The sequence below is a fragment of the Leucoraja erinacea genome, chromosome 37 (assembly GCF_028641065.1).
Source record: "Leucoraja erinacea ecotype New England chromosome 37, Leri_hhj_1, whole genome shotgun sequence".
Classification (NCBI taxonomy): domain Eukaryota; kingdom Metazoa; phylum Chordata; class Chondrichthyes; order Rajiformes; family Rajidae; genus Leucoraja; species Leucoraja erinaceus.
Window position 1 is genome coordinate 3,666,903 of NC_073413.1, and position 20,474 is coordinate 3,687,376.

General features: G+C 49.4%; 1 protein-coding gene across 1 annotated transcript in view; it reads right to left on the reverse strand.

Moving 5' to 3' along the window:
* The window catches only part of LOC129713703 (glutamic acid-rich protein-like), a 59,822-nt gene that overhangs the window by 21,683 nt on the left and 17,665 nt on the right, over positions 1–20,474 (reverse strand). Inside the window, exons 17-35 of the mRNA XM_055662954.1 lie at positions 20,146–20,202; positions 19,871–19,906; positions 18,933–18,968; positions 18,282–18,317; positions 17,810–17,866; positions 17,406–17,450; positions 16,319–16,375; positions 14,844–14,900; positions 13,609–13,665; positions 12,620–12,655; positions 10,833–10,889; positions 10,270–10,305; positions 10,093–10,128; positions 9,121–9,177; positions 8,873–8,908; positions 8,696–8,731; positions 3,224–3,259; positions 1,955–1,990; positions 150–200 (exon numbers count right to left, since the gene is read on the reverse strand). Coding sequence (XP_055518929.1) covers positions 150–200; positions 1,955–1,990; positions 3,224–3,259; positions 8,696–8,731; positions 8,873–8,908; positions 9,121–9,177; positions 10,093–10,128; positions 10,270–10,305; positions 10,833–10,889; positions 12,620–12,655; positions 13,609–13,665; positions 14,844–14,900; positions 16,319–16,375; positions 17,406–17,450; positions 17,810–17,866; positions 18,282–18,317; positions 18,933–18,968; positions 19,871–19,906; positions 20,146–20,202 — 855 coding nt within the window. The remainder of the gene's footprint in view (positions 1–149; positions 201–1,954; positions 1,991–3,223; positions 3,260–8,695; positions 8,732–8,872; positions 8,909–9,120; positions 9,178–10,092; positions 10,129–10,269; positions 10,306–10,832; positions 10,890–12,619; positions 12,656–13,608; positions 13,666–14,843; positions 14,901–16,318; positions 16,376–17,405; positions 17,451–17,809; positions 17,867–18,281; positions 18,318–18,932; positions 18,969–19,870; positions 19,907–20,145; positions 20,203–20,474) is intronic.

Here is a 20,474-nt window from a genome sequence, read left to right on the forward strand (position 1 = left end):
GTCCGGGGTCGAACCCGGGTCTCCGGCGCCGTGAGGCAGCAGCTCTACCCGCTGCGCCACCGTGCAGCCCCGCTCATTGTTAACCCTGGCAGACCCAGCTCCCCTGTGTCCACACGGCCCCTCATCCCCTCGATGGAAGATCCACCAACCTTCTCTGGATTCAGACACTCGCATTGTCCTCTCTCTGCTCTCCTTGGAATCTGGAATCAAAACCAGACACGGATTAGAAACTGGGAATGGAGCTGGAGGGAAGATTCGGACATGCACAAGAGTGTCAATGCAGCGATGCATTTCCAGCCTGCGTGGGCATCAGCTTGTGTACTGGACCAGGGGGAGGCCATTCAGCCCACAAGCAATATACAATAGACAATAGGTGCAGGAGTAGGCCATTCGGCCCTTCGAGCCAGCACCGCCATTCAATGTGATCATGGCTGATCATCCCCAATCAGTACCCCATTCCTGCCTTCTCCCCATATCCCCTGACTCCGCTATCTTTAAGAGCCCTATCTAGCTCCCTCTTGAAAGCATCCAGAGAACCTGCCTCCACCGCCAGGCAGAGAATTCCACAGACTCACAACTCTCTGTGTGAAAAAGTGTTTCCTCATCTCTGTTCTCAATGGCTTACCCCTTATTCTTAAACTGTGGGGCCCCTGGTTCTGGACTCCCCCAACATCGGGAACATGTTTCCTGCCTCTAGTGTGTCCAAACCCTTAACAGTTTTATATGCTTCAATGAGATAACCTCTCATCCTTCTAAACTCCAGAGTGTACAAGCCCAGCCGCTCCATCCTCTCAGCATATGACAGTCCCGCCATCCCGGGAATTAACCTTGTAAACCTACGCTGCACTCCCTCAATAGCAAGAATGTTCTTCCTCAAATTAGGGGACCAAAACTGCACACAATACTCCAGGTGTGGTCTCACTAGGGCCCTGTACAACTGCAGAGGGACCTCTTTGCTCCTATACTCAAGTCCTCTTGTTATGAAGGCCAACATGCCATTCACTTTCTTCACTGCCTGCTGTCACTTGTTTTTCACTTCAGATTCCTGTGTCTTCAGGACTTTGCTTTTGATTTGTCGTTGTTGTACACAGATTAATGGCTGTTTTCTAACTCTCACCAACTTGTGGCCCCTGGTTCTGGACTCCCCCAACATCGGGAACATGTTTCCTGCCTCCAGCCTGTCCAAGCCCTTAACAATCTTAACAAGCCTGCTATACTGGCTCACGATCCGGGTCGAGACCCTTCTTCAGTCTGAATTACTCCAGCATGTTGTATCTATCTTCGGTTTAAACCAGCATCTGCGATTGCTTCCTACCCGCGCCTATGTTACACGTGGCTGTCTGTCCACACACACACACAGAATCCAGCAATAAGTGGGTTAACATATGGTGAGCGTTTGACGTTGCTGGGCCTGTACTCGCTGGAGTTTAGAAGGATGAGTGGGCACCTCATAGAAACGTACAGAATAGTGAAAGGCTTGGACAGAGTAGATGTGGAGAGGATGTTTCCACTAGTTGGAGAGTCTAGGACTAGAGGTCACAGCTTCAGAATTAAAGGACGTTCCTTTAGGAAGGAGATGAGGAGGAATTTGTTTAGTCAGAGGGTGGTGAATCTGTGGAATTCTGCCACAGAAGGCTGTGGAGGCCAAGTCAGTGGATATTTTTAAGACAGAGACTGATAGGTTCTTGATTAGTACGGGTGTCAGGGGTTATGGGGAGAAGGCAGGAGAATGGGGTTGGGCGGGTGAGATAGATCAGCCATGATTGAATGGCGGAGTAGACTTGATGGGCCGAATGGCCAAATCCTGCTCCTATCACTTATGACCTTATGAATCAGTAACAATCACTCCATCCCAGAGCCGTTATAACCCATTGCTGGAGTCACAACCCAGACCCTCCATAGACTGCTGAACACAAGTGCTAGCATAGACCATGCATGATATTAACATCCGTACCTCGGGCTGCCGAGTGACTGTCTTTTTCTGCAGAATCTGAAATAGAAAGAAGAGAAATCCAATTCACAAATCCATGAACTTCTTTAATAGAATTTTTATTTTTTTGATTTAGAGATACAGCATGGAAGCAGGCCCTTCGGCCCAGCCAGTCCATGCCATCCAGCGATCACCCGTCTGTTTCCATGCTGTAGCTCTGAACTGAACTAAACTAAACTAAGTTAAATTAAACATGTAGAAAGGAAGGGTCTCGACCCAAATCGTCACCCAAGTCAAGTCAAGTCAAGTTTATTTGTCACATACACATACGAGATGTGCCTTCTCTCCAGAGATGCTGCCTGTCCCGCTGAGTTACTCCAGCATTTTGTGTCTATCTTCGATCTAAACTAAACTAAACTCTGCTCAACATACAATCTCCTGAGTTTCCATGGGCTTTAGAGAGCACTTCATATTAATGATCTCTTGTTCCGATCTAGGCCACATGTGTTTAAGAAGGAACTGCAGATGCTGGAAAAATCGAAGGTGGACAAAAAGCTGGAGAAACTCAGCGGGTGAGGCAGCATCTATGGAGCGAAGGAAAGGAGTCGAGACCCTTCTTCAGACTTGGGGTTGGGGGGGGCGGGAAGGAGAAAGGAAGAGGCGGAGACAGTGGGCTGTGGGAGAGCTGGGAAGGGGAGGGGAAGGAGGGAGAAAGTAAGGACTACCTGAAATTGGAGAAGTCAATGTTCACACCGCTGGGGTGTAAACTGCCCAAGCGAAATATGAGGTGCTGCTCCTCCAATTTGCGGTGGGACTCACTCTGGCCATGGAGGAGGCCCAGGACAGAAAGGTCGGATTGGGAATGGGAGGGGGAGTTGAAGTGCTGAGCCACCGGGATCAACATGTGGAATCACTAATGCAGAGCTTTAGCTTAGTTTAGGGATGCAATGCGGAAACAGGCCCTTCGGCCCACCGAGTCCGGACCGACCAGCGACCACCCCAAACACTAGTTCCATCCTGCACACACTAGGGCCTGCGAACCTGCATGTCTTCGGAGTGTGGGAGGAAACCGGAGCACCCGGAGTAAACCCACACGGGTCACGGGGAGAACTTGCAAACTCCGCACAGACAGCACCCGTGGTCAAGATGGAACCCGGGTCTCTGGCGCTGTGAGGCAGCGACTCTACCGCTGCGCCACCGTGCCGCCCCCAAATCATAAAAGCACCCTCTTCCTGTCTTAATGCTCTCCCAATCTATCCCGGTGACATTGAGTTGACAGATCAGGAGAACTACCTGTAGTATCCGGGCCACTCTCGTTCTCCACTGAGTCTGAAACATAAAAGGAAGAAGGTGTAAATATCCCGACTACACAAGTGTTTCACTGAGATTATTCAGCCCCTGGAAACACTGTCTCACCCAGAACCTGGTCTGGACTCCGATCAGACAGATCGCCTAGTTCATAGGTTATAAGAGCAGAATTAGGCCATTCAGCCCATCTAGTCTACTCCGCCCTTCAATCATGACTGACCCATCTTTCCCTCTCAACCCCATTTCTCCTGCCTTCTCCCATTAACACCTGACACTCCTGTAGGAAGTAACTACAGATACTGGATAGACACAAAATCCTAGAGTAACTCAGCGGGTCAGGCAGTATCTCCGGAGAAAAGGGAATAGGTGACGTTTCGGGTCGGGACCCTTCTTCAGACAGGTAGATGATTCATAGATCACCATGAATGGATTGTTCACTGGTGAATATTACAGGGAGGCATGGATAGGACAGGTTTGGAGGGATATCGGGCCAAACGCAGGCAGGTGGGACTGGTGTAGCCGGTGTGGGCAAGTTGGGCCGAGGGACCTGTTTCCACACTGTGTCACTCTACGACATGAAACTCATAAATATCCATACCTCGAGATGCAGAGCGACTCTCTTTCTCCGCAGAATCTGGAAGAGAAAGGAAAAGAATATCAGTGCATGGATTACCCTGTATTGTCTGTGTTCAATTATCAGAGCCACTTTAATGCTCCCGCAACTCGTTTCCAACCCAATGGTGTGAGCATCGAACTCTCCGCTGTCAAATAATCCACCCATTTTAGTTTAGTTTCGAGATGCAGCGCGGAAACACGAATCCGCGCCGACCAGCGCTCCCCGCAAACGTACACTATCCTACAGCCACTAGGGACAATTTTACATGTTACACCAAACCAATTAACCTACAAAACCAGCACGTCTTTGGAGTGTGGGAGGAAACTGAAGATCTTGTAGAAAGCCCACGCAGGTCACGGGGAGAACGTACAAACTCCACACAGCCAGCACCCGTGGTCGGGATCGAACCCGTGCCTCTGGCGCTGTGAGGCAGCAACTCTACGCCAGCGCCACCGTGCTGTATTTTTACCGCCCTTTCTCAAATCCCTCTCCCACCCCAAATTCACTCCACTCATTTCCCCATCCTACATACTATCATCTTCCACCACCGATTACCCCATCTCCCTCTATCCCCCCCCACCTCGACTCCTCTTCTCCCCTCCTAATCTGACACCATTCTTCTTCTATCGTGTCCTTAGACTATACAGTGGCTCGCCACTGCGGCAACAACGTACCTCGGTGACTGCCAATCACCACCCCCCCCCCTCTGGACACTTATTATTATTTATTCAAATCGTTTGCTATGTCGCTCTTCCAGGGAGATGCTAAATGCATTTCGTTGTCTCTGTACTGTACACTGACAATGACAATTAAAATTGAATCTGAATCTGAACATCTTTGCACTGTTGGAGCATTTAGTGCAGTTGGTGTAGATCAGTGTCACTCATGTTATGGGTCATGCTTTTGTAGTTACGCCCCCTAGCTTCACAGCAACCCCTCCTCGCCTGGTTCCCTTAGAATTAGAGAGACGTGCAAGTGTGAAGTCATATTTGCTCTGTAAAGTCTTTGGCCCTTTGCACCGGCCACAAAGCACCCAAACAGAGACGTCCACAAACCTCGGCCTTCGCTGGAGGTTTTCAGCGTTTTAATTTTCCTTTCGTCACTTTCATCGGAATCTGAAAGGAAAGCAGGTTTCTGATCAGTGGACGGACGGCAGTGCGGAAGGCTCGGCCCGGCGGAGTGTCCGTATCACCGTTTGTGGCCACTCCCACGATGAACTCACCACGAGGCGGGTGGCGCCCACTGCAGGCGACTATTTTCATGCCGGCCCCAGAAGCAAATCGACAAACTCACATTAGTATCGCTCCACACTATTAAATCTCTATTCGACTAGTTTAGGTTAGAGAAACAGCGGGGGTAACAGGCCCTTTGGCCCATCGAGTCCGTGCTGACCAGCGATCCCCGCACATTAACACTATCCTACACACACACACATGAGGGACAAATTTTACACATAACAAGCCAATTAACCTACATTGACACTATACTACACACAAGTCAAGTCAAGTCAAGTTTATTCGTTCACACATATTCACACATACGAGATGTGCAGTGAAATGAAAAGTGGCAATGCTCACGGACTTTGTGCAAAAAGACAATCAAACAAACAAACAACAAAACAAACTACAAACAGAATGGGCCAGAATCACATATTCTTTTATTAAATATTGTGGGCGGAAGGAAAAAGGGAAAAAACAGCAATTAAAAAAACACACTAGGGGCAATGTTTACATTTACACCAGGCCAATTAACCTACAAGCCAGTTCGTCTTTGGAGTGTGGGAGGAAACTGAAGATCACGGGGAGAACGTACAAACTCTGTACAGACAGCACCCGTAGTCGGGATTGAACCCAGGTCTCTGGCGCTGCAGTCGCTGTAAGGCAGCGACTCTACCGCTGCGCCATCGTGCCGCGGGGTAAACAGGGACAGGGACATTTCTCTCTTTAACTGTGATCTCCTCTCGGATCTGTATCCAGGATCGGACATTGCCGGCTTTACCTTGCACTAAACGTTATTCCCTTTATCATGTATCTGTACACTGTGGACGGTTCGATTGTAAGCACGTGTTGTCTTTCCGCTTGCTGGTTAGCGTGCAACAAAAGCTTTTCACTGTACCTCGGTACACGTGACAATAAACTAGACTAAGCTAAACTGAGCAGGAGTTCCCAGCGGATGCAATCTCATCAGCAGGAGTTCTGGCAGAGGTCAAGAACAGGAGTTGGCTGTGTGAGACCTGGACTTGTCTACTCACTGGAGTTGTTGTTGTTCCTGTTCCCGTTCCCCTGTCCATTCTCCGCTGAATCTGTATCAAAAACAGCAGCACAAGTTTTGGTCAACGGAGGATTCAGTTCAATGCAGAGACACAGCGCGGAAACAGGAAACAGGCCCTGCGGTCCAACTTGCCCATGCTGACCAACATGCCCCATCTACACTATCCCACTTGCCCGCGTTTGGCCCATATCCCTCTAAACCTGTCCCGTCCATGTACTGTTCAACAATCTCATAAATATTTTGATAGTGCCTGCCTCAACCACCTCCTCTGATAGCTCGTTCCATACACCCACCAAAAAACTCAGGTCCCTATTAAATCTTGCGACCGTCACCTTAAACCTATGTCCTCTGGTTCTCGATTCCCCTACTCTGGGCAAAAGACTCTGTGTGTGTGTGTGTGTGTCTACCCAATCTATTCCTCTCACGATCTTGTGCACCTCTCTATAAGATCACCCCCTCATCCTCCTGCGCTACAAGGAATAGAGTCTTTGCTCAACCTCGCCCTGTAGCTCAGACCATGAAGTCTCACAAAGTCAATGTAGAATGGCCTAATTCTGCTTGTATGACAGGAGTAGGCCATTCAGCCCTTCGGGCCAGCACCACCATTCAATGTGATCATGGCTGATCATCCCCAATCAGTACCCCGTTCCTGCCTTCTCCCCATATCCCCTGACTCCGCTATCTTTAAGAGCTCTCTATTGAAAGTATCCAGAAATCCGGCCTCCACCAGGCAGATAATTCCACAGACTCACCACTCTCTGTGAGAAAAAGTGTTTCCTCGTCTCCGTTCTAAATGGCTTACCCCTTATTCTTAAACTGTGTGGCCCCTGGTTCTGGACTCCCCCAACATCGGGAACATGTTTCCTGCCTCTAGTGTGTCTGAACCCTTAATAATCTTATAATGTTTCAATAAGATGCCCTCTCATCCTCCTAAACTCCAGAGTGTACAAGCCCAGCCGCTCCATTCTCTCAGCATATGACATATGAACTTATATCCTCCTGCCCACCAGCATGCATCTTCCCCTTACGACCTGTGTCCAATTTATCTGCCATTTACTCCTGAGGTTTACACGATAATGGTCTCCCATCCTGCATGTTACCCACAGACAGTAATCCCCAGACAGAGACGTCCACAAACCATCGTCTTCTCTTGATCCAACGTCTTTGATTTTCTTCTCCCTGCTCTCCTTGGAATCTGGAATTGAAACGGGTTTCTGGTTATTTAACGGGAAACTGAACGGGCGGGTTAACATACGATGAGCGTTTGTCGGCGCTGGGCCTGTACTCGCTGGAGTTTAGAAGGATGAGGGGGTGGGTGGGAAATGGGACCTCAGTGAAGCTTACCGAATGGTGAAAGGCCTGGATAGAGTGGATGTGGAGAGGATGTTTCCACTGGTGGGAGAGTCTAGGACCAGAGGGCACAGCCTCAGAATTAAAGGACGTTTTTGTAGGAAGGAGATGAGAGGAATTTCTTCAGTCAGAAGGTGGTGAATCTGTGGAATTCATTGCCACAGAAGGTTTGTACCTTTTAGAAAGGAGATGCAGAGGACAATTTCATTGCCACAGACAGCAAAAGAGGCCAAGTCAATAGGTTTCATTAAGGTGGAGATTGATAGATTCTTGATTAGTTCGGGTGTCAGGGGTTACGGGGAGAAGGCAGGAGAATGGGGTTAGGAGGGTCAGACAGATCAGCCATGATTGAATGGCGGAGTAGACTTGACGGGCCGAATGGCCTAATTCTGCTCCGATCACTTATGAATTGATCTCCTCCTGCCCACCAGAATGTGTCTTCTCTTCCCGACCTGTCTACGGAGATCTTATCTGCCGTTTACCCCCGGGGATAATATGATACTGTTCCCACTTCTAGTGTGTTAACAAGGGCAACAATCGGCACACAGAGACGTCCACAAACCTCCATCTTCTCTTGATCCGATGTCTTTGATTTTCTTCTCGTCGCTCTCGTTGGAATCTGGAATTGAAAGGTTGACGGCATCAAAGTGTGTCGGTGTTGCACGCTGCTCTCTCTTCTCACCCACACCTTCATAAGTTCATAAGTGATAGGAGCAGAATTAGGCCATTCGGCCCGTCAGGTCCACTCCGCCATTCAATCATGGCTGATCTATCTCTCCCTCCCAACCCCATTCTCCTGCCTTCTCCCCATAACCCCTGACACCCGCACTGATCAACAACCTAACAATCTCCACCTTAAATATACCCAATGACTTGGCCACATTTTGGACTCCCAACTTGCAGGTTGAGTCAGTAGCAAGATTAATTTTGAGAGGACTAGAATATAAAACCAAGGATGTAATGCTAGGGATTTATCAGGTGCTGGTCGGGCCACCTCTAGATATTATGAGCAGTTTTGGGGATATCTGAGGAAGGGTATTTTCATATTGGAACGGAATATGAACTTCCAGAGGAAGTTCAGATATCGACCAAAGTTGACCCGCCTACACTAGTCCCACCTGCCCGCGTTTGGCCCCTATCCCTCTAAACCTCACCCATGGGTGGATGGATTGTTCACCAGTGAATGTTACAGGGAGACATTGAAATATAAATATTCGTACCTCGAGATGCAGATCGACTCTCTTTCTCCGCAGAATCTGGAAGGGAAAGGAAAGGATTTCACTTCACCGATCCCAAGACGTTCCCTGTGCCCAGCTGCCAGTGTAGCTCTGAAACTCTCCCTCCCATTTTAATGACAGTTCACCCTATCCCGGTGACGAGCAGATCAGGAGAACTACCTTTAGTATCCGGCCCACTCTCGTTCTCCGCAGAGTCTGAAACACAAGGAAGAGGGTTTCAGTTTCCTGGTCTCACGGTTGGTTTTCCCAACGTTTTTCCCAAGATCCCTCTCCCCCAGTAACCATGACAACCCAGGACATGTGGAGGTGACATCTCCACACACACACACACACACACACACACACACACACACACACACACACACACACACACACACACACACACACACACACACACATCTACGTACCATCATCTTCTCTCGATACGATCACTTTGATTTTCCTCTCGGCACTTCCTCTGGACTCTGAAATGAAAATCAGACACTGATTAGATAAATGGAACAAGCTGCCAGAGGAGGTAGTTAAGAACGGCACGATGGCGCAGCGGTAGAGTTACTGCCTTACGGCGCTTTCTAAGCCAGAGACGTGGTTTTTGATCCCAATTACGGGTGCTGTCTGTACGGAGTTTGCACGTTCCCCTGCGTGGGTTTTCTCCTGGATCTTCTGTTTCCTCCCACACTCCAAAGACGTGCAGGTTTGTAGGTTAATTGGCTTGGCATAACATGTAAATTGTCCCTAGTGTGTGTAGGATAGTGTTAGTGTCTGGGGATCGCTGGTCGGCACGGACTCGGTGAACTGAAAGACCTGTTTCCGCTCTGTATCTCAAACCAGATCCCAACCAGATCCCCAGGGCCATTGGAACAACCATCGAGTCAGAGTCACACAGCGCGGAAACAGGCCCTTCTGCCCATCGTGTCCGTGCCGCCCAGCGATCCCCGCACACCGACCCTGTCCTACACATATACCAGGGACAATTTACACTTGTACCGAAGCCAATTAACCTACAAACCTGTCCGTCTTTGGAATGTGGGAGGAAACCAGTGCACCCGGAGAAAACCCACGCAGGTCACAGTGAGAACGTGCAAACTCCGTACAGACAGCACCCGTAGTGAGGATCGAGCCCGGGTCTCTGACGCTGTGAGGCAGCAACTCTACCGCTGTGCTGCCATGCCAGTCATTAGAACAATAATAGCCATGGAGTAACACAGCACGGAAACAGGCCCTTCGGCCCAGCTTGCTCATACTAACCAAGGGTGCCCCATCTACACTAGTCCCACCTGCCCGCGTTTGGCCCCTATCCCTCTAAACCTCACCCATGGGTGGATGGATTGTTCACCAGTGAATGTTACAGGGAGACATTGAAATATAAATATCCGTACCTCGAGATGCAGATCGACTCTCTTTCTCCGCAGAATCTGGAAGGGAAAGGAAAGGATTTCACTTCACCGATCCCAAGACGTTCCCTGTGCCCAGCTGCCAGTGTAGCTCTGAAACTCTCCCTCCCATTTTAATGACAGTTCACCCTATCCCGGTGACGAGCAGATCAGGAGAACTACCTTTAGTATCCGGCCCACTCTCGTTCTCCGCAGAGTCTGAAACACAAGGAAGAGGGTTTCAGTTTCCTGGTCTCACGGTTGGTTTTCCCAATGTTTTTCCCAAGATCCCTCTCCCCCAGTAACCATGACAACCCAGGGACATGTGGAGGTGACATCTCCACACACACACACACACACACACACACACACACACACACACACACACACACACACACACACACACACACACACACACACACACACACACACACACACACACACACACACACACACACACACACACACACACACACACACACACACACACTCACACACACACACACATGCACACACACACACGCATGAACACACACACACGCATGCACACACACACGAATGCACACACATGCGCACACATATACACACGCACGCACGCATGCACACACACACACGCACACACTCACACACACACGCGCACATATACACACACACACACGCATGCACACACGCACACACACACACACGCATGCACACACACACACACACACACGCATGCACACTCACACACACACACATCTACGTACCATCATCTTCTCGCGATACACTCATCTCGATTTTCCTCTCGACACTTTCTTTGGAATCTGCAACAAAAGTCGGTGATTGATTATAAAATGGGAAATGACTGCGGTTGTTTCATCCGTGTTTAAGAAGGAACTGCAGATGCTGGAAAATCGAAGGTAGACAAAAATGCTGGAGAAACTCAGCGGGTGCAACAGCATCGATGGAGCGAAGGAAATAGGCGACGTTTCGGGCCGAAACCCTTCTTCAGGCAGTAGTTTCATCCGTGACTGGCCGCCTTTACGTCGGCGAGACCAAGCGTAGACCAGGCGACCGCTTCGCCAAACACGTGCGCTTGGTCCGCCAAGGTCTACTGGATCTCCCGGTTGCCAACTATTTTAACCCCCCTTCCCATTCCCACACTGACCTTTCTGTCCTGGGCCTCCTCCACTGTCAGAGTGAGGCCACAACCAAACTGGAGTAACAGCACCTCATATTCCGCTTGTGCAGCTTACAACTCAGCCGTCTGATTCTTGATCTCTCTAGCTACAAGTAACCCTTGCGTTCCCTCTCTGTCCGTCACTCCTCCACCCTAGTCGGCCTGCTAGTTTCACTGTCGTCCTGCAGTGTTTCACTGTCTGTATCCGCCCGTTATCACCTTCCCCACAGCCAACAATGGACCATTGTGGGCTCCAATTTTCCTTGATCGTCCTTGCTGGCTTTGATTTGTCCTTTCGCCTACCTTTCATCCATTCGTTCTGTGTTTCTTTTCACATGTCTCATCTCCCTCTCCCCGACTCTCGGTCTGAACAAGGGTCCCGACCTGAAATTCACCTATGCCTCCTCTCCAGAGATGCCGCCTGTCCCGCTGAGTTAATCCAGCATTTTGTGTCCATCTTCGGTATGCGTTAAACCTAAAACAATCCCCCCTTCCCCCCCTCCCCCCTTTAGTCCACCTTCTCTTCCCTGTGCCCCATCTGCACCCATTTCCGTATTTCTCCCTACCCCCTTCCATTCCACTGCCATTCCTTCCTCTGGCTTCACAATTTGTGCCTCTTCTCTACCTATCTCGCAACTTCTGACTTTCCATCTCTGGCCTTTGTCCAATCACCTGCCAATCGACCCTTCCCCCTCGCCCCTCCCCCCCCCCCCCTCACCTGCAACCACCCATCACTCACCAGGTTTTGTCCTAACCCCCCCCCCCCCCCCCTCCTCTCCTCCAGATTTCTTTCCCCCCCACCACACCACAATCAGTCTGAAGTTGAGACCCAACTTGAAACACCAACCTATCCGTGTTCACCAGAGATGCTGCCTGACCCATTGTGTTACTCCAGTGCTTTGTCCTTTTTTTTTGGATAAACCAGTGTATGCAGTTCCTTGTGTCATAGCGTCATACAGCGTGGAAACAGGTCCCTCGGCCCAACACGCTCACACCGACCAACATGTCCAATCTACACCAAGCACACCTGCCTACACTTGTCCAAAATACCACCAAAACTGTCCTATCCATGTACCGATCTAAATGGTACTTAAACATTGCGATGGTACCTGCCTCAACTACCTACTCCGGCAGCTCGTTCCATGCACCCACCACCCTTGGTGTGAAGAGGTTACCCCTCAGGTTCCTATGAAACATATCCTTCACCTTTAACCTACGTCCTCTGGTGAGTTGTGTCTCACATAATTCTTTGTTCCCACTCACTAGTCCCACCTGCCCGCGTTTGGCCCCTATCCCTCTAATCCTCACCCATGGGTGGATGGATTGTTCCCCAGTGAATGTTACAGGGAGACATTGAAATATAAATATTCGTACCTCGAGATGCAGATCGACTCTCTTTCTCCGCAGAATCTGGAAGGGAAAGGAAAGGATTTCACTTCTCCGATCCCAAGACGTTCCCTGTGCCCAGCTGCCAGTGTAGCTCTGAAACTCCACGTTTCAAGAAGGGTTTCGACCCGAAACGTTGCCTATTTCCTTCGCTCCTCCTTTCCAGCATCTGCAGTTCTTTCTTAAACTCTTTAAGAGACCTGTCTAGCTCTCTCTTGAAAGTATCCAGAGAACCGGCCTCCACCGCCCTCTGAGGCAGAGAATTCCACAGATTCACAACTCTCTGTGTGAAAAAGTGTTTAAATGGCTTACCCCTTATTCTTAAACTGTGTGGCCCCTGGTTCAAGTTCAAGTGAGTTTATGGTCATGTGTCCCTGTATAGGACAATGAAATTCTTGCTTTGCTTCAGCACACAGAACATAGTAGGCATTTACTACAAAACAGATCAGTGTGTCCATATACCATAATATAAATATATACACACATGAATAAATAAACTGATAAAGTGCAAATAACAGATAATGGGTTATTAATAATCATGGTTCTGGACTCCCCCAACATCGGGAACATGTTTCCTGCCTTTAGCGTGTCCAAACCCTCAATAATCTTATATGTTTCAATAAGATCCCCTCTCATCCTTCTAAACTCCAGAGTGTACAAGCCCAGCCGCTCCATTCTCTCAGCATATGACAGTCCCGCCATCCCGGGAATTAACCTCGTAAACCTACGCTGCACTCCCTCAATAGCAAGAATGTCCTTCTTCAAATTAGGGGACCAAAACTGCACACAATACTCCAGGTGTGGTCTCAATAGGGCCCTGTTCCCAGCATTTTCCCTGCAGCCCTTCTTGAATAGCTGGACAACATTTGCCCCCCTCAAGTCTTCCAGCACCTCTCCTGTATTGAATGATGAATCGCAAACCTCAGCCAGAGCGCACACACACACACACACACACACACACACACACATCTACGTACCATCATCTTCTCTCGATACGATCACTTTGATTTTCCTCTCCGCACTTTCTTTGGAATCTGAAACAAACGTTGGTGATTGATTATAAAATGGGAAATGACTGCGGTAGTTTCATCCGTGACTGGCCGCCTTTACATCGGCGACACCGAGCGTAGACGGGGCGACCGCTTCACCAAACACGTGCGCTCGGTTGCGTCCGCCAAGGTCTACTGGATCTCCCGGTTGCCAACCATTTTAACCCCCCTTCTCCATTCCCACACTGACCTTTCTGTCCTGGGCCTCCTCCACTGTCAGAGTGAGGCCACACGCAAACGGGACAAATCGCAACTTAAGCCCCAGTCCCACAAAGCGAGTTTACCCAAGAGCTCTCTCTCCCGAGTTAAAAAAATCAAACTCCGGGTACTTCATCACCAGTATTTTTTTACTCTTGGAAATTTTTCACACTGTCGAAAAAACTTCACGAGTCTCCGCGTTTCCCGAGTGCCTGCCGTTAGCGTTACGAGCCGCTACGGGACATCCACGAGCTCCGACGTACCCGCTACGTATATTCTACGTACTTACCACGAGTTTGATTTTTTTTTTTTTAACTCGCGAGAGCTCTTGGGTAAACTCGTATAGTGGGACAGGGGCCTTAACTCTGGCTCAGAATAGGGAAATCGAGAACCACAGGACATCGGATTTAGGAGCGGGGGGGAGGGGGAGGATGATTTAATGGGAGCTTGAGGGGTAGCTTTTTACACAAAGGGTGGTGGATGTACGGGACGAGCTGCTGGAGGAGGTAGTTGAGGCAGGGACTATCACAACGTTTAATAAGCATTTAGGTTTGTACACGGATAGGACAGGTTTGGAGGGATATGGGCCAAATGCAGGCAGGTGGGACTGTGGTGTAGATGGGGCATGTTGGTCAGTGTGTGGGCAAGTTGGGCTGAAGAGCTTGTTGCCACATCGTATGACAGTGTGACTATGACTCAAACAACTCAGATTCCACGGGTAGCTGACAACAAAACACCATGAACATGGAATTCTCCTATTTTCGGTAACTAACACAAACCCTGCCACCTTTCCCCCCAGAAGATAGACACAAAATGCTGGAGTAACTCAGCGGGACAGGCAACATCTCTGGAGAGAAGGAATGGGTGACGTTTGGGGTCAAGACCCTTCTTCAGACGCCCTTCCCTCCAATGAACACCCCCCTCTCTTCCGGATGTCCCATCTGGATTCCTGGTCATTTACGTACCATCATCTTCTTTGGATCCAACCATTTTGCTTTTCTCCTCCTCGCTTTCTTTGGAATCTGAAATAAACGTTTGATAGTAATTATCAAATGGGAAACGACTGCAGTAGTTTAGTTTAGAGATACAGCGAGGAAACAGGCTCTTCGACCCACCGAGGCCGAGCCCGCCAGCGATCCCCGTTCATTAACTCTTGTTCACACAGAGAGTGGTGAGTCGGTGGAATTCTCTGCCTCAGAGGGCGGTGGAGGCCGGTTCTCTGGATGCTTTCAAGAGAGAGTTAGATAGGGCTCTTAAAGATAGCGGAGTCAGGGGATATAACCATATAACAATTACAGCATGGAAACAGGCCATCTCGGCCCTTCAAGCCAGTTATGGGTAGAAGGCAGGAACAGGGTACTGATTGGGGATGATCAGCCATGATCACAGTGAATGGCGGTGCTGGCTCGAAGGGCCGAATGGCCTACTCCTGCACCTATTGTCTATTGTCTATTGTCTATTATCCTAAACGCATGAGGGACAATTTACAATTTTCACCTAAGCCAATTAACCTACAAACCTGCACGGCTCTGGAGTGTTGGAGGAAACCGGAGCACCCGGAGAAAACCCACGCAGTCACAGGGAGAAGGTGCAATGTAGAAATCTATCATTGCGTATCGTTGCGTACAGTTTTGGTCTCCAAATCTGAGGAAGGACATTATTGCCATAGAGGGAGTGCAGAGAAAGTTCACCAGACTGATTCCTGGGATGTCAGGACTGTCTTATGAAGAAAGACTGGATAGACTTGGTTTATACTCTCTAGAATTTAGGAGATTGAGAGGGGATCTTATAGAAACTTACAAAATTCTTAAGGCGCTGGACAGGCTAGATGCAGGAAGATTGTTCCCGATGTTGGGGAAGTCCAGGACAAGGGGTCACAGCTTAAGGATAAGGGGGAAATCCTTTAAAACCGAGATGAGAAGAACTTTTTTCACACAGAGAGTGGTGAATCTCTGGAACTCTCTGCCACAGAGGTAGTTGAGGCCAGTTCATTGGCTATATTTAAGAGGGAGTTAGATGTGGCCCTTGTGGCTAAGGGGATCAGAGGGTATGGAGAGAAGGCAGGTACGGGATACTGAGTTGGATGATCAGCCATGATCATATTGAATGGCGGTGCAGGCTCGAAGGGCCGAATGGCCTACTCCTGCACCTAATTTCTATGTTTCTATCCCTGGGTGGTCATGGTTACTGGGGGAGACAGAGAGATACAGAGAGAGAGATAGAGAGACAGAGAGACACAGACAGAGACAGACACAGACAGAGAGACAGAGAGACACAGAGAGAGACAGACAGACAGAGAGAGACAGAGAGACAGACAGAGAGAGAGAGAGAGAGAGAGAGAGACAGAGACAGAGAGAGAGGGAGAGACAGAGAGTGACGGAGAGGGAGAGAGAGACGGAGAGAGAGAGAGAGAGAGAGACAGGGAGAGAGATTCACGTACCATCATCGCCTCTGGATGTTACCCCTTTGACTTGCCCTTCCACACTTTCGTCAGAATCTGGAATGGAATTGAAATCAGTGTTTAGTTTAGTGGCTCCATGTGTATTGCTGCCTGACAGGGCCAGAGACCCCGGTTCGATCCTGACCACGGGTGCTGTACGGAGTTTGTACGTTCTCCCCGTGACCGTGTGGGTTTTCTCCGGGTGCTCCGGTTTCCTCCATCACTCCAAAAGACGTACAGGTTCGTGGGTGAATTGGCTTCTGTAAAACTGTAAATTGTCCCTAGTGTGTGGGATAGTGTTGGTGTACGCGGGGATCGCTGGTTGGCACGGACCCGGTGGGCCGAAGGGCCTGTTTCTGCCCTGTAGGTCTAAAGTCAATAAACAATAGACAATAGGTGCAGGAGTAGGCCATTCGGCCCTTTGAGCCAGCACCGCCATTCAATGTGATCATGGCTGATCATCCCCAATCAGTACCCCGTTCCTGCCTTCTCCCCATATCCCCTGACTCCGCTATCTTTAAGAGCCCTATCTAGCTCCCTCTTGAAAGCATCCAGAGAACCCGTCTCCACCGCCCTCTGAGGCAGAGAATTCCACAGACTCACCACTCTCTGTGAGAAAAAGTGTTTCCTCGTCTCCGTTCTAAATGGCTTCCCCCTTATTCTTAAACTGTGTGGCCCCTGGTTCTGGACTGCCCCAACATCGGGAACATGTTTCCTGCCTCTAGTGTGTCCAAACCCTTAACAGTCTTATATGCTTCAATGAGATAACCTCTCATCCTTCTAAACTCCAGAGTGTACAAGCCCAGCTGCTCCATTCTCTCAGCATATGACAGTCCCGCCATCACGGGAATTAACCTTGTAAACCTACGCTGCACTCCCTCAACAGCACGAATGTCCTTCCTCAAATTAGAGGACCAAAACTGCACACAATACTCCAGGTGTGGTCTCACTAGGGCCCTGTACAACTGCAGCAGGACCTCTTTGCACCAAGTCTAAAGACCATGTTTGGCTGTATACAGTTCTGGCAGCAGACGGAGTCTGGGCCCACACACGGGCTTACACATTCCAGCTAGAGTGGTCTACTCACCGGAGTTGTTGCTGTTCCCGTTCCTCTCTCCATTCTCTGCCGAATCTGCATCAGAAACAACAGCACAAGACTTGGTCACCGAGGATTCAGTTCAATGTAGAGACACAGCGCGGAAACAGGCCCTTCGGCCCTCCGAGTCCACCCTGATTATTGATCACCCATTCGCACCATCGTTCAATGCTTTCCCACTCCCCGTCACGCCAGTGGCCATTTTACAGCGGGCCGAGCAAACTCCAAAACCCAGGACATGTGGAGGTGACATCTCCACACACACACACACACACACGCACACACACACACACACACACACACACACACACACACACACACACACACACACTCACACACACACACACACACACACACACACACACACACACACACACACACACACATCTACGTACCATCATCTTCTCTCGATACGATCACTTTGATTTTCCTCTCCGCACTTTCTTTGGAATCTGAAACAAACGTTGGTGATTGATTATAAAATGGGAAATGACTGCGGTAGTTTCATCCGTGACTGGCCGCCTTTACATCGGCGACACCGAGCGTAGACGGGGCGACCGCTTCACCAAACACGTGCGCTCGGTCCGCCGAGGTCTACTGGATCTCCCGGTTGCCAACCATTTTAACCCCCCTTCTCCATTCCCACACTGACCTTTCTGTCCTGGGCCTCCTCCACTGTCAGAGTGAGGCCACACACAAACTGGAGGAACAGCACCTCATATACAGCACAGACACAGGCCCTTCGGCCCGTTGAGTCCATGCCAACCATCAACCATTTACATTCACACAGGGTCTTCAGTGCAATTGTCAATGGATTGTCCACCAGTGAATGTTACAGGGATACTTTGTGAAAATAAATATCCTTACCTCTAGATGCAGAGTGACTCTCTTTCTCTGCTGATTCTGGAAAGAAAGGGAAACAAAAGTTTCAGTGTATAGACTAGAAGGGCCTCGAGCCCGAAATGTCACCTATCCATGTTCTCCAGGGATGCTGCCTGACCTGCTGATTTATTTCAGCAAACTGTGTCCTTTAGTGCATCAACCAGCATCTGTTTCTACACTAGAACAGGTTCATTAGTTCATAGGTTATAAGAGTGGAATTAGGACATTTGACCCATTGAACCTATTCTGATATTCAACCATGGCTGATCTATCTCTCCCTCTCAACTCCAATCACGGGGTGGAAGATTGCAACCTTCACGTGGTCCGCCCTGTTTCGACTAATGCAATCAACTCGACGTGCACAAACGGATCGAGAGAAGATGATGGTACGTAGATGTGTGTGTGTGTGGTGTGTGTGTGTGTGTGTGCGTGTGCGTGTGTGTGTGTCGGTGTGTGTGTGTGTGTGTGTGTGTGTGTGTCTTCGGCCCAGCTTGCTCATACTAACCAAGGGTGCCCCATCTAAACTAGTCCCACCTGCCCGCGTTTGGCCCCTATCCCTCTAATCCTCACCCATGGGTGGATGGATTGTTCACCAGTGAATGTTACAGGGAGACATTGAAATATAAATATCCGTACCTCGAGATGCAGATCGACTCTCTTTCTCCGCAGAATCTGGAAGGGAAAGGAAAGGATTTCACTTCACCGATCCCAAGACGTTCCCTGTGCCCAGCTGCCAGTGTAGCTCTGAAACTCTCCCTCCCATTTTAATGACGATTCAATCTATCCCGGTTAAGTATGGAGGCGCAAAGGGACTTGGGAATGTTGGTGCAGGATTCCCAAAAAGTCAACTTGCACGTTGAATGGGTAGTATGGAAGGTGAACGCAATGCTAGCAGTTATCTCGAGAGGACTAGAATAAAAATACAGGGGTGTAATGCTGAGGCTCTATAAGGTGCTGGTCAGGCTGCATTTGGAGTATTGTGAGCTGTTGTGATCCCCATATCTGAGGAAGGTTGTGCTGGCTCTGGAGAGGGTCCAGAGGAGGTTTACGAGAATGATCCCAGGAATGAGTGGGTTAACTTACGATGAGCGTTTGACGGCACTGGGCCTGTTCTCGCTGGAGTTTAGATGGATGAGGTGGAAACCTGATTGAAACTTTACTGAATAGTGAAAGGCCTGGATAGAGTGGATGTGGAGAGGATGTTTCCACTAGTGGGAGAGTCTAGGACCAGAGGGCACAGCCTCAGAATAAAAGGAAGTTACTTTAGGAAGGAGATGAGGAGGAATTTCTTTATTCGGAGGGTGGTGAATCTGTTGAATTCATTGCCACAGACGGCTGTTGAGGCCAAGTCAATGGATATTTTTAAGGCAGAGATAGATAGGTTCTTGATTAGTGTGGGTGTCAGGGGTTATGGGGAGAAGGCAGGAGAATGGGGTTGAGTGGGAGAGATAGATCAGCCGTGATTGAATGATGGAATAGACTTGATGGGCCGAATGGCCTAATTCTGCTCCTAGAACTTGTGCCGAACACTCGCTCTAAACCTCTCCCTCTCAACGAATGAACTTAAGAACTACCTTTAGTATCCGGCCCACTCTCGTTCTCCGCAGAGTCTGAAACACAAGGAAGAGGGTTTCAGTTTCCTGGTCTCACGGTTGGTTTTCCCAACGTTTTTTTTCCAAGATCCCTCTCCCCCAGTAACCATGACAACCCAGGACATGTGGAGGTGACATCTCCACACACACACACACACACACACACACACACACACACACACACACACACACACACACACACACACACACACACACACACACACACACACACACACACACACACCACATCTACGTACCATCATCTTCTCTCGATACGATCACTTTGATTTTCCTCTCCGCACTTTCTTTGGAATCTGAAACAAACGTTGGTGATTGATTATAAAATGGGAAATGACTGCGGTAGTTTCATCCGTGACTGGCCGCCTTTACATCGGCGACACCGAGCGTAGACGGGGCGACCGCTTCACCAAACACGTGCGCTCGGTCCACCAAGGTCTACTGGATCTCCCGGTTGCCAACTATTTTAACCCCCCTTCTCCATTCCCACACTGACCTTTCTGTCCTGGGCCTCCTCCACTGTCAGAGTGAGGCCACACACAAACTGGAGGAACAGCACCTCATATAC